At 35.1% G+C, this 13,865-nt stretch overlaps 1 protein-coding gene across 2 annotated transcripts in view; it reads right to left on the bottom strand.

The window, feature by feature from the left end:
• Positions 1–3,442: 3,442 nt before the first annotated feature.
• nmdyn-D7 (nucleoside diphosphate kinase homolog 7) overlaps positions 3,443–13,865 on the bottom strand; it is a 212,235-nt gene continuing 201,812 nt past the window's right edge. For both annotated transcript variants that reach the window (XM_074186149.1, XM_074186150.1), the window contains 2 exons: positions 7,373–7,678; positions 3,443–4,402 (listed from right to left, as the gene is read on the bottom strand). In XM_074186149.1, coding sequence (XP_074042250.1) covers positions 3,548–4,402; positions 7,373–7,678 — 1,161 coding nt within the window. In that variant the 3' untranslated portion in view covers positions 3,443–3,547. The remainder of the gene's footprint in view (positions 4,403–7,372; positions 7,679–13,865) is intronic.

Here is a 13,865-nt window from a genome sequence, read left to right as displayed (position 1 = left end):
TTTTCGAGGTAGATGGCAGAGCGCACGCAGTGTTTACCTATTTTGAATATCATTCGAGGTCAGACTGGAGTCCGGATTAAAAACACGTCGTATAAAGTTTATAAATTGTTGATAAATATGTAATTCTAAATAATTACGTTATGATCAATAATTTTTTTCAATAGTTCGGTATCTATTAATTTAATAACACTTATCCGTGTAATTATAAAGTTATTAAGGAAAACACTTTGATTTTTTTTCAATTCCAATCTTATTTACACTAATTACTTCATAACTGAATAAAAAATGAGAATCGAATTTTTCATTAATGTTTTTATTGAAGAAAACCATTTCATACATTTATGAACTTTCAAATTTGAAAAATTGAATAATAATAAGTACAAGTTCTAATTTCACCTTTCTTCTTCTTCATCATCGTCTTCCAGTCGCTGTAAAATTTCAAATTCCTCATCATCAACGAAATTTGTCTCCAGTTCTTCCAGGATTTCAGGGTTAAAAGTACCGTCTTCATTGGTAGTAAATTACCAAAAACGACTCTCCTCGATAGGAAGACCTAACAGATTGTCTCTGGTCTGGATTCCTTTTCTGCATCCAAACTGCGAACTACAACTATTCTTGAAGTTGAAGAATATTGTGTTAAGCAATTCCTACGGAGCTGGTGGATTCATTGTCATAACAGGTTATAGGAATTCATCACACATTATCCAACTCCAATACTGGGGTTCTAAATCATGCCCTAACCAAGTCTGAACTTGATAATGAAAACAGTTGAAATGTTGGGGAGCTGCTGCACTCATTAGAGGAAGATTTGATAACTGCACAGGTTTATTCAGTTTTGTTAACCTGATGAACTGTGCATAGCGAAGACGATCGATACAGGCCTCAAATTTTGGACCATTATACAGGGTGTCAATATGAAAACTTCCCACCCTTAATATCTTCCTTCCAGTAAATAATATGAGGAATCATTGTATCCCTTGTGGTTCAATTCCCACGGATGGGTAGATGTTACCCTTAGAATATTAAATGGGAAGGGGTATCAAGTGGCGTTCAATTCTGCTTCCAATGATACCGTGACGTTTTATTTTTTGATGAGCAATTTCCGAAAAAAAGCGTTCTAAACTTACACATGTAATTAGAATTCGCCTGTTCTGAGATGCATTATTGTATTGACTCCTTTTAATAAAAATGATTATAAGAGTAGGTGGCACCGTTCCAACCCTTTAATGGAATAAATGTATTACACGTGGGATTTTTAATTTGTTGGTTATTGTCCGTTTACAAAATAAAATTTAATTCGCGAGAAAGACATTTCAAACATAAAATCTACTTACGCTCATCTTATAAACTGTTCGAAATGCCATCCATTTAGCTCTAAACAGTAGTAAAGTTTGTTTTCGAATTCTCCTCTAACATTACGGAAAACTCCACTGGGAATTGACTGGTATGCTGCTGAAATTCGGCTTTTAAGTTCTTCTATATCGGAAGGTTGTGTTTTCTAAACGATGGATTTGAGATGCCCCCCATCTATCTATCCAGAAATATTTCGTTTAACCACTGTCAGACGGGAAGAAAATTGTTGTGTATGCCCTTCCAGAAAAATATGTGGGTTTTCGTTTTGTTCGATTGATATTGAATACAGAATAAAGAAAATAACTTTTGTCTAATTTCTACTTATTTTAGTTTTCGTCACTGATACATGATTTTACATTTCACATGATTTCACAAAACTCTATTCTTCTATCATAATCATCTACATTTTTAAAGGACGAAATTTAGGCATTTTCAATGCTTTTCTTACAGTCTCGCGTGACATTCCCGTCTCTTCTGATACTAATCATAAGGAGCTTGTGGGCTCTGCAGCAAATGTTTCAAAAACTTCAATTTGAGCTGCTTCATTTGGTACTTTGGGGCTATTTATTGTTTTATTTATCACTGAACCAGTTTCGTAAAATTTTTTCACCAAATCAAGCACATACCGGTGATTTACATTACATTTTGGATGTCTTTCGTTAAAATGACATGCCACCCTTTGTGCGCCCTTTCCAACTTCTCCATAAATTACAATCATTTCAATTCTGTCTTGAAGAATGTAAACCATTTTTGCACTTCTATACACTTATTAAAGTAATCACTGAACAGTCCAACACAATACTACCATATCGTTCAAATTTGCGAACCAATTTTTGCCTGAAAACAGAAACTTTTTTACAGCAGAAGTAGCAAAAAAGGACAACTATCTGTACACTTTCTGCGATGAGAAATGAAAATTCAGCATTTACTAAACAAAACTTTACTACCATCTAAGTTTCACTATTAGATTACTGTTCAATGTGAATTATTTGGAGCTAATGGCAAATGTTACCCCTAATGAAGGGTTGGAACGGTATCACCTAATATGGAAGCAGAATTGAACGCCAATCAAAATGATGTGACGCTTGATCACCCTTCACATTAAAAATTCTAAGGGTAACATCTCCCCCCTCCTAGAGGGTTGAACCACGAGGGCTACAAATAGTGCTTGATCGTGTCCCCCTTGACAATAAAATTGACCTGTTTTCTCGCTTCCTCATATTGTTTACTGGAAGGAAGATATTAATGGTGGAAAGTTTTCGAATTGAATAAGACTGCCAGAGATCTTCAACCCTTGAAACCTGGCCAAAATGTACACTGTATTCAACCATATTAATGAAGAATGGGAACCAGGAAAAATTGTACAATCAACTGGAAAACAAAGGTCTTATAAGGTTTTTGATAAACATGGTGAGAAAAGTCCTTCAAGAAGGGCTTCCTTGAAAGTGAGTGACCTCTCAGATGATGTTCAATCTAATAATGAATCCAGAGCTGTACCTATTGTTAGATCTAAGGTTTCTGGGCGTATTATCAAAAAACCCAACATATTAGACTTATAAGTCAGATTTTAAAGAAGGGATGTGTATTATATGGTAGTGATTTGGTAACATTGTGTAGAGTAGTTGGCAACACTGCCCCGGCTAGTTGTAGTATTGCCACGTGAATTATTGAATGTAATGGCTACTTTTGATAATTGAAGTATTAAGACATTAATCCTGGCTATCAATTTTACACCCAGTGCCTCTCTTCAACTGACTTTTCTTTTTCGACCCAACCGACTTGAAAGGCCCTACCAGTATGGTTGACGCAAGCCCCACCACCACGACAAGGTGAGGACACCGTCGGTGGTGAAGACAGATATACTTTCAATTTTATTTTCGACCAGATCCAGGGTGTCGAGTTGAATATAGTCAATTGGTTCTAGGAATTTCACATCAGATCTTTCTTCAGATTGTGAAAAACGATTTCATTGAAAATAATGACAAAACAACAAGTAGAAAACATATCTGTAGATAGATTTCTAAACATTCCTATTTTAAATTTACTGGTATGTCTGATATCAATTCAAACTGAAATCAGTAGAAGTGGAAAGGCGGATATAGATTTATTGAAGTATAATAAAAATAAAAGGCATTCTGCCAGTTTTATTAAAAGTATACAAAAAGTTAGTACAAAGTATGTGCCATAGCCGAACCTAGTCCTTCAACACTTTGAAGAAATAATCCAGTTCAAGGCGAGTATCTTCAGGCAAATCAGTGCAATGGACGGCATTCTTAAATTTGTCCCACCCGTACTTGGCCCTCAACGTATTCGGCCTTATCTGCCTAGCTATCTCAGCATCAGAAGGCCCGCAAAACTTCCTAAATTCCTCATGGACGTTCATATCACAATTTTTCCCCGCTATCTCCAGTGCTACGCAAGGCCCATCCAAGAAACTGAGCAGCAAAGCATTGTAGTCGCTCACAACGCCTTTGTAGACCTCCAAAAATTCGTCAGCGTTGGCGTTGCTCAAATGGAACATCTGAGCAGCAGTGACCTTGAAGTGTGAGTCGGTAATGGACGTAATAATGTTCCCCAAGTTTCCTTCGTGGATGGCGTGGGGTTTGATAACACAGCAAGTGGTGTTTTTCAAAAGAATGGTGGACTGCGGCTTGTTCGCGGAGAAGAAGAAGCTCGACTCTTTGATAGCGCTTTCCGGAGACGCCGAACCATGGAAACCACTCGTAGCGTGGGAATCCTTGCCGTAGATTGCTCTAAGGCTGTTTGGAGCTACTTTCCTGGCTTCTATTGGATCACTAGGTCCCATGAGCTGTCGCCATCGTTCTATGGCATTTTCTCCCACTAACTCGACTGCTGCCAGCGGCCCCGACACTATTTGCTCCAAGACGAAAGGAAGAGAGGTTTCCCCCTTCCGATCCTCGTAGAATTCCAGGGCCTCCTTCCTACTGAGAACGCACATGCGAAGTTTGGCTATCTGGAAATTGTTGTCTTGTATGCGGTTGATTATCTCTCCCAGCTTATCGACCACGTTAGGCTTCAGTATGACAACCTGGCAAAAAAAAGAACAATTGAAAAACTGTAGATAAGCGAGGTAAAATGGTAAAATCTAAATTTTAAAGTTAGTGGACATTTTTGGTTGTCCTTCAGTTGAGCTAACTTTTTGAAACATCCCAATTCGCTCAATTTTACATTGAATTTGATAGTAATAACTCTCAAATGTTAAATCTTTCATAAACGTAATGTGAATGATCACATTCTGTCTCTTGGTGCATTGTATTTGTATGATATTTTTAAGGTTTCTAGAACTACTGAGAAGGTATAGAATATCTGAAGATTTGTAGGCCACATTCGAGATGGATAATATTCGCAACAAATAGTTTCTGGTACACTTTTGAAAATTTTTGAAGTATTTTAATGTCTTCTCCAATTGGTATGGAGATGTATTTTCCTAAACATGACTGTCTTAAAATTTGATATGGCGATTCCTTCGTAGATCTAATGTACCACTTTCAAAATTGGAGGGTAAGCTAGCCTTTTGAATGAAGTGACAACATCAGCAAAGTATCTATATTCAGTTCCTGAATGATACCTACTGTATATAGATATGACACCTACAAAGTCTTTTATCTAGAGGAACAAATAAATGGTTTCTTCTTCGCGAGTGTAACAGCTTCAACTCACTTTTGATATAGCAGGTGTATAACGGTGTTTTTGCAGTCCCTAGTTAATCTAAATTCACAAATTTCAGAGCTTTAAGAAGAGTTTGGCTTCCTGATGAAAGACTCGTAAAGATCACTGTGCTTCCAATAAATCTTTCGAAACACCCCCGAGTACAGGCCCCTTTAGGATGCCTAGAAGATACTTCAGAATTATTTGAAGAGCCTCAATATTTTTTTTCTCTTCCATTCCCAAGGTAACCTCTAGAATCATTTATCAGTATTTCCTATACCAATGAATTCTCATATTCTCGACAGTTATGGCTGGTACGAAGGATCTGTTTGTTGCGTATTCATGACTACCTCAAATTTAATTTTGAAATGGTGCCCGACTCGCATAACTGTGGGGATTTAGTGAGGAAATGGGCACAAACTTAATATATCCAAAAAATTTCAGATTTCCTGTTTTCATGTTAGCGGTTTGATGAAACCTGAATGTTTTTTTTCTCTGTCTCTGAAAAAAACTGCAATTTCACCGGCTCATTCTATTTTCCATCCATCTTTTCATAACACTCATTCTAACAATCTTGTTTTCTATACTACTTTGTATATATTTGTCAGGACGTTTGTTATACTTTTCTGTATGCAGTATCTCAAATTATAATAGGGGAGCACAAGCGGGGATTTCGGGATTTACTGAAGCGCGGCAGATTAATATACAGGGGGATACCTTGTACCCGGTTAAGTACCTCCACCAAATATGAGCCTCATATATAAGGCCGCCTTTGAGGGATAAAGGATCAGATTAGTAGAAAAAAATTGATTATCAGAAATTCTCGAGCGCGTCAGATTAAGGTAGGGTGAGTTAATTACCCGCTAAAAAGTGTATATTCCAGTAATCTGACAATTTGAGAGTGACGTAAAGAAAGGGGAGGGCAGCAAAGTTGTGAAAAATAACGTCATTTCGATATTCACGAGCGTAGCTAATTTTTTTTTATTTTGAAGGAAATAATTCAAGGAAAACGAAAAATATATAATCTGACGATTTCCGCAAGAAGAAATAACAAAAATTCGTCGATAAAGTTTAATGCGTTCAGCTGTGTGATACCTATATTTCTCTCTCCGAGTTTCTATTCCTTTATTCACTTTTTCTCTATCTATTACTCTCTCACTACGTCCCCACTCTGAATTCTGTTGCCATGACGCCATCACAGCTGATCACAGAGACTCGTTCTTGATGAAGATGATGATTAATTAATCAATTAATTGTAGGATGTAGCCGTTACTACGTGGTAGGAAATCATAATGGAGAAAAGAGAAATTAAACTTTCTGTTTTTTTCCACTTGTATTTGTAACTAACGTTACTGCAGTTTCGTCCTATAAGGACATTTTCAAACTTTTACAATATATAAGTTTGAAAATGTCGTTATAAGACGAAACTGCAGTAACGTTAGTTACAAATAAAAGTGGTAAAAACATAGAAAGTTTCATTTCTCTTTTGAGCATTTTTTTGAAAATTATTTTCTTATAAATACAAGTATTCTACTTGAAAAATATACACTCATTTATTTGCATGCTCTTCATGCATGCTTCATGCATGCTCTGAGCTCTTCAATTAATTAAGTTCAATGAATTGAAAAAATTAAAAAAAAAATATTGTTTTTGTCAGATCAAGCGAATCTCTCTAGATAATCGTCAGATTATGAGACAGCACGTCTAAAACATAAAGATAAACCATATATATCTCAATCTGACGCTCGAGTATTTCAAAATGGCGATTTTTTTGGCTCATTATTATAATGGCCGCGAGTTTGTGTCAGATCGAAATCGTCAGATTATTGAATGAGTGTTTTTTTTGCACTCAACATCCCCTTAGAAAATCTGACGCGCTCGATTCTTTTCACTTTTAACCCTTACGTACAACCACCCGCATCATGCAAACGATCAGATTAACATACGAACATTATTGAAAATACGTAGGACATTGATGCTATCAATATCTGACGCGCTCGAGTATGTTCATGCAACAGTATTTTTTACATATTTAAAAATCTATAGCCGCATCCGCCACCGATGAAAAGATATATATTATATAACATTTTTCTCTTCTTATCATCTGAGCTTTGCAACCTTATGCTCGAGTAAATCCCCATTTTGCATGGTGGGCTCCTTACTGTAGATCAAAATTTCCAAAACCTGGAAACATATAAACGAAAAAAAAGTTTTGATAGCTTAATTGCCTAAATTTTACCTTCAGAAATCATCCAAATTCACAAGACAGACTATTTTACAAAAATTCTAGGATTGTACCATTGTTCGAAACTATTTTCATAAATTTTTCAATTAAGCATGCTCTACTCACTGTCCTTTGTTTGGCTTTTCCGATGTATTTTTGTGTGCGACAATCGGCACAATCTGTGATTTTGATCTGCCTGCCGTAAATTCTCACAGTATTACCGACAAACATATCGTCCAATGCCAGTTCTTCTATTCTGGTACGTTTCAGGTACATTTTGTTCAACTCCCTGTCGAAGATGTCCACAGTATTGTCGCTTGGGTAGTAATTGAGAATGAACTTTTTGTGGTAAGATAATCCGTAGTCGAACCATTCTGCCAGGAACGAGAGCTTGTCATTGAAGTCGTAAGTTGCTTTGGCCATCTTGGTGATCTGGAACAAAATGTCTTATGGAATTGAAGTTCGGCAAATGGTGACAATCTGTCAAGGACCTTGTGACAATGAATTAGGTATTGTCTACAGTGTGTCTTTATCTTGAAGGAAAAATCTTTTGATTTTGATGAAATTTTCAAGATTCCTTCAAAGTAGCCCAAAAGAATATAGGATATGACCTGTGTGTTTAAGAAAAATCAACATCAAACTGTACATCGAACTGTAAATGATTTTATCTCTTCTTATTCAAATTATGAGGTTTTCGAGAGTTACATTATTTCAAAAAACCACAAAAAAAATTTCATGTCAGTATCAAAGACACTGGAGAAATATAATTTGTTATCCATGTTTACAGCTATATTTCATCATGGTGAATTTTGTATAAGTTTCAAAGTAGGAAAAATAAGTGCATATACAGGATGGAGTCAATCATAACCTATTGTGATAATTGAACACTGCAGTTTTAGAAAGGGGGGTAAAACAAAAAAGTTTAGGTTCTTCTTAAATGTTCTGGAGGCCGTACAACGTGGAAAAACCACTGGAAATAGAAAGCTTGGATGCCTATACATCATAGGTATTTGATGCCTTATTTATTAAAATAATGTTGTGTGGAATACTTTTGAAAATTATTAATAATGACATCATTTCTATTTTCATGAATATCAGGGTCGTGATAACGAAATGATAATCTGCTTCTCACCTACTAGATGCATTTTTGATTCAACGTAGTCAAACAAAAAAACAAAACCGAAAGACCCAATTGGCTCAGAAAATAATGAGGAATTCGCAAATAACTGTTAATAAAAAATAATTGTGGCGTACCTATCATTTTCATTTTTTGTTTTATATTGTGGGACTATTTATTCTGTTTTTTGAGACCTCTATCATATGCATCGCGTCTATTTGTCAACTTTTTCAGAAGATATTGAAGTTGTTGTCTCAATTTGAGGTTATGAACAGACTTAGCAGATTCAATTTCATTCTGTCGAATATAAAAGTAAAGTTCTAGGCCTTCTGTATTAGTGACTTTACATGTGATTCATCGCTACATTTAATCTCGTGATTGTCGATCCTATGTTTGATACTATATATGCGTATTTGATACTATCTATGTAGACATATTTAGGGCCATGAGGAAAGAATAAAAAAATAGATTCTCTTAGTTCAAGAAATAAGACCTTATGGACATAAATTTATAAGATTTTTTCTCGAGATCTACCCTAAAAACATTATCTTATCATTAATTTGAATTTTTTAAGGAAGATCTATAAAGAATTGTATTTTATTGAAAATACATATGTATAAGTATAACGTCAAGTCATACCTTGTATTCAATCAACATTTTGGAGTTGATATACTAAAATCAATATTCAGAGTAGTTCCAAGTCATCAAGACTCCTGCGACAGTAATCATAAAATGTACCTAAATGTGAAAAAGTGAAATTACTGTTTTGAGAAAGCAGTCTTTGGAAAAATTTGTGGGAAAATGCAGGGTTCCTTTGGTAAGGCTACATTTTATAAACTGGATATTAAAGTACTTACCTTAAACAAGTACAAATTCGTGTCCAGCAGGAATTAATTTCTATTATTACTATACATATTCGAATATAGGTACATACATTCTTGAAACCTGCTAACAAACAAAACAACTCATTTCGTTGCTATGGGTACATGAATGAAACGCACGCAGGGACTGGCATATGCCGTACTAATCCTAACTATCAACGTCAAGTAGGTATACCACCTATACAGACCAGTACTTGTAATATTTGTTTTGGTTCTTATGGTTAATGTGTATTTCAGAATATATCTCTCCATATTCTATCAGAAGTATATGTTGTAGGTAAATTTGTTGTGTTTTATACACTGTGTCCGTAAAGTATAAAACAAATTCATTTTTAGCTAAACAGGTCATTCTAATCCTGAAACACGTCGATTTTTGATGTTAATTTACCGTATTTTAAAATAATAATCTAATATACAGGGTGAATTATGTTCGAGTAATGACGTCACCGTCATTTTTTTTAAATGGAACACCCCCATTTTGTCTCAATTTTCGGATTACTCTAGCTGAGCTGATTCCAAAAATGTATCACATGTTGATTCCAATTGCTACAGGGTGGACAAAAATACAGTAGTTGTGTGTGTGCTAATAAAGTAACGCGTAACATTCTTTATTAGGTAAATTAACAATATTATCAAAAATACCTATTGTCTAGCGGACAGAATATGCTGGAATACATGACTTTATATTAAATGTTCGAACTGCAGCCCTTGCTGTATTTGACAGTAACCCAAACGGTGTACAAATTCTTGTTGAACCTTGTGTATGGTTTCTTACGTAATATTGTTTATTTCTGTTCGAATTTTCACTTGTACATCTTCAATATTTGCTGGTTTGGTTTTATAAATAACATTCTTCAGATGGCCCCACAGAAAATAATCCAAAGGATTTAAATCTGGTGACCTCGCTGGCCATTCAGTGGGTCCACGTCTACCAATCCACCTGTTCGGAAAAATTTCATCTACGTACCTTCTAACATCTACAGCATAATGTGGAGGTGCACCATCCTGTTGAAACCATAAATTTTCATCAAAACCTCCAGGATTACGTCTGCTGGGAAATAAATTACGTAAAATAGGTACGAGATACCCCCTTAAAAACTCAAGGTACATTGCCCCGTTTAAATTACTTTCGATAAAGTAGGGTCCAATGATTCGATTTCGTACAATTCCAGCCCATACATTTACCTTTTGAGGGTATTGTGTATGATGCTCACGCATCCAGTGGGGGTTTTCTTTTGCCCAGTATCTACAATTCTGACGGTTAATCTCACCATTCAACGTGAAAGTGGACTCATCAGAAAAAATAATGTTTTGTATCAAGAGAGGGTCTCGGTGACATTTATCCATCATTTCTTCGCAAAATTGGTGTCGTCTATCGGGATCATCTTCGTTTAATTCTTGCACAAGTTTGATTTTATAAGGATGCCATTTTTCAAGCTTCAATAGTTTGTGTACCGTTGTTTTGCCAACACCGATTTCGCGACTAATTCTACGAACAGAAGTGTGCGCATCTTCTTCAAAACTCAGTAAAACATCTAATGCTGTATCAGCATTTGCAGGGGGACGACCTGATTTGCGTACATTTGCAACAGTACCAGTTTCTCGAAATTTCGTTTTCAGCTTACTGACTGTTGAACGCGTTATAGGTCTTTCTGGATATTTATCATTAAACAAATTGCACACTTCCATCTGAGTTTGCGATCTGTGTCCATACCCAATCATCATAAGTATTTCAATTCTTTGTTTTACACTTAACTCCATTTCTACTTCCAATTAAATCTAAGCAATCATTCGAATATTCACGAATACCAAAAATATTGTAGTACTAAACTGTCACTGAACATCAATAAATTACTAAACAAATAATGATATTTCACAAAAAACTAGACGACTATGTTTTTTATAAATGTAGATAAGAAATAATTTCTTTCATATTCTGTCTGCTAGACCACAAGTACCAAACATGTTTGGAAACACCTCATTTTTATTACTCTAAACATGTAGCAAACTACGGGGTGTTACATTTAAACCAATTGTCGCTAGACAATAAGTATTTTTGATAATATTGTTAATTTACCTAATAAAGAATGTTACGCGTTACTTTATTAGCACACACACAACTACTGTATTTTTGTCCACCCTGTACCAATTGGAATCAACATGTGATACATTTTTGGAATCAGCTCAGCTAGAGTAATCCGAAAATTGAGACAAAATGGGGGTGTTCCTTTTAAAAAAAATGACGGTGACGTCATTACTCGAACGTAATTCACCCTGTATATTAAATTATTATTTTAAAATACGGTAAATTAACATAAAAAATCGACGTGTTTCAGGATTATTTCTTAAAATGACCTGTTCAGCTAAAAATGAATTTGTTCCATACTTTACGGACACAGTGTAAGTTGTTTTTGAAAGATATATTGAACTGATTTAATTTGAGAAGAGATTATTTTTAGGAAAGATTCGATTATTGTTTAATGATGGAGGAAGGAATATAAAGTCAAAAAATTTTTATCTAGACATATATTGAAAAATCATTTTTTGGATCTGCTTTGTGATATTGAACCTTATACACTTTGATAATTCTTTAATAAAATGATTTCAAATTCTTATTTTTCAGTTAATTATCTATTGTACATCACTAAGATAGGTTAACATTGATGACTGTGATGTTTTTCATTTATTTTTTTGTATTATATTTTTTGACGTCAGCTTTGTATCTATGTAAATTGTGAGTTCTTATGAAGTCTATTTCTATTCTTGCTACTTATGAAAAAAATTACTCTAATGGGAAATGAAATGCAGGAAAATGCTTCAAATGCTCAGAATCTTCATCAACCCTTCATATTCTCTTTGGTTGTTTGTTAATGATCTCTGTTGAAAACAAAATATACATTTGTTTTTTCGGGAATAAACGTGTATTATTGTAGAGAAAACCTCGAAAACCTAATTTCGATCAACTTTTATTTGAGTTAGATATCCTAAAAAGAAAAACTCATTTTCTGGTAAGTTATCCTTGCCGATATTGTGACCTTTCCATTCTCTAGTTGAAAAATTTGTAAACAGTTGAAAGTCACGTAAGTAGATAACTTATTTTTAACTAGTTTGTCTTTGGATGATACTGGTTACAGAGATACGTGTTCGAATTTATTTGTCAATTTTTGCTAGTGAATATTAGGGGTTCACACACTATAGCCTGTTTTTTTGCTTCATTAGATCCCATACATTTCGGATCTATACACTACTCTGACTGAATACGTCGTTGATCATTATGTATTCAGCTTCTTTATATTTCCTTTTGAAAAAGCGTTCTTCCTTGTGAATAACTTTGGCTTTGTCCACTTGATTGTTTTGTTGATGGGCCAGTCATGCGTGGCATTATCCGACTCGCAGGTTTCTCTGCGCTGGGTTTTTTCTCATGCTCGTCAATATGCTTCCAATGACTCGGATTTCCCCGATAAAGGGCTTGCCGCATTCACAAGGTATCTAGTAAATGCAGTTCTTGAGTCATTGATCGCGTTTGGTTTTCGTGAGTCTGCTACTGATGGTGTGCCCGGATCTGAAGTGGATTCTGATGTTGTTCTTGGATCCAATATCGTTAGCTCCGCCGACACTTCTCTGACAAAAGAAGAGAAAGTACTGGTTGAGACGGGTTCTTTTCCTCGCGAGCTTTTGTTGTCTTCTCGCTTTCTCGTCTCAGGACGAACATCCCGTTGAAGTTCGTTCTGATGTGACCCAATTCTTTGCCGAGATTCTCCTTTGTGTTACAGATACTGACTGCATGATCAACTGTACAGATGTTTCCCCTTGCTGTTAGTATTCTACACCAACAAGTTTAGAAACGGAAATTCATTTTGATTATTTTCCATAAAACATTTCAGCCATGTATATGTTGACTGTTACCGGTGAAAGTTGTGATCCCATTGGTAGTCCATCATCTTGTGTGAAGTAAGTATTCGTCTCTCAGATGGAAATAGCAGTTTGTAGTAATTCTTCGATAACTCTAATTGATAACTTTTTTCTGGCTTGTAGATTATCGTCTTCCTAGCTTCCTGTGAACCATCTGATATGGTTCCTCTTCAGGAACGTTGGTGTGAAAGTTTCTATCGCAACTGAATAGTTCTTTTTGTTTGAAGGTGATTGACAATGTTTCGTGATGAATTTCACTAGTTCGGACTTCCATTGTCTACTATATAAAATGATTTGAAATCCCTGAAACAAGTAAAAAAGAATAATTAAAAAAGAATAGTTGAAAATAACAATTATATTAAGCAACAATAAACCTGAAATGAAATGATAGTGAAGTAACCTACAAGTAAAAATATAATAATTGAATAAATAAAAATTAAAGGAATGCAAAAAAAGAAAATAATAAAAATTAAAAAAGTGTAGAGATTCCAAGTCACGTTAGTTCACGACGTTTCGATTGTTGGTATCTACAATCGTCTTCGGGTGATGACTGGACTGATTCCTCCGAGAGATGACTATTTTATAGGTCGTTGAAATACTTTCACTTTCTCTACTTTCTATTTTCCGCTTCACTGATTCCGTGAGAGATGACCGATTTGGCGGGAGTTGGTCATTTTCCGTTTGATGATGGGTTTCCATATGTTTCGTA

This window comes from Leptinotarsa decemlineata, unplaced genomic scaffold (assembly GCF_025532065.1).
Source record: "Leptinotarsa decemlineata unplaced genomic scaffold, Ldec_3_MD MMD2_tig00078422_RagTag_RagTag, whole genome shotgun sequence".
NCBI classification, from domain to species: domain Eukaryota; kingdom Metazoa; phylum Arthropoda; class Insecta; order Coleoptera; family Chrysomelidae; genus Leptinotarsa; species Leptinotarsa decemlineata.
This window is presented reverse-complemented; position numbering and strand designations above follow the sequence as displayed.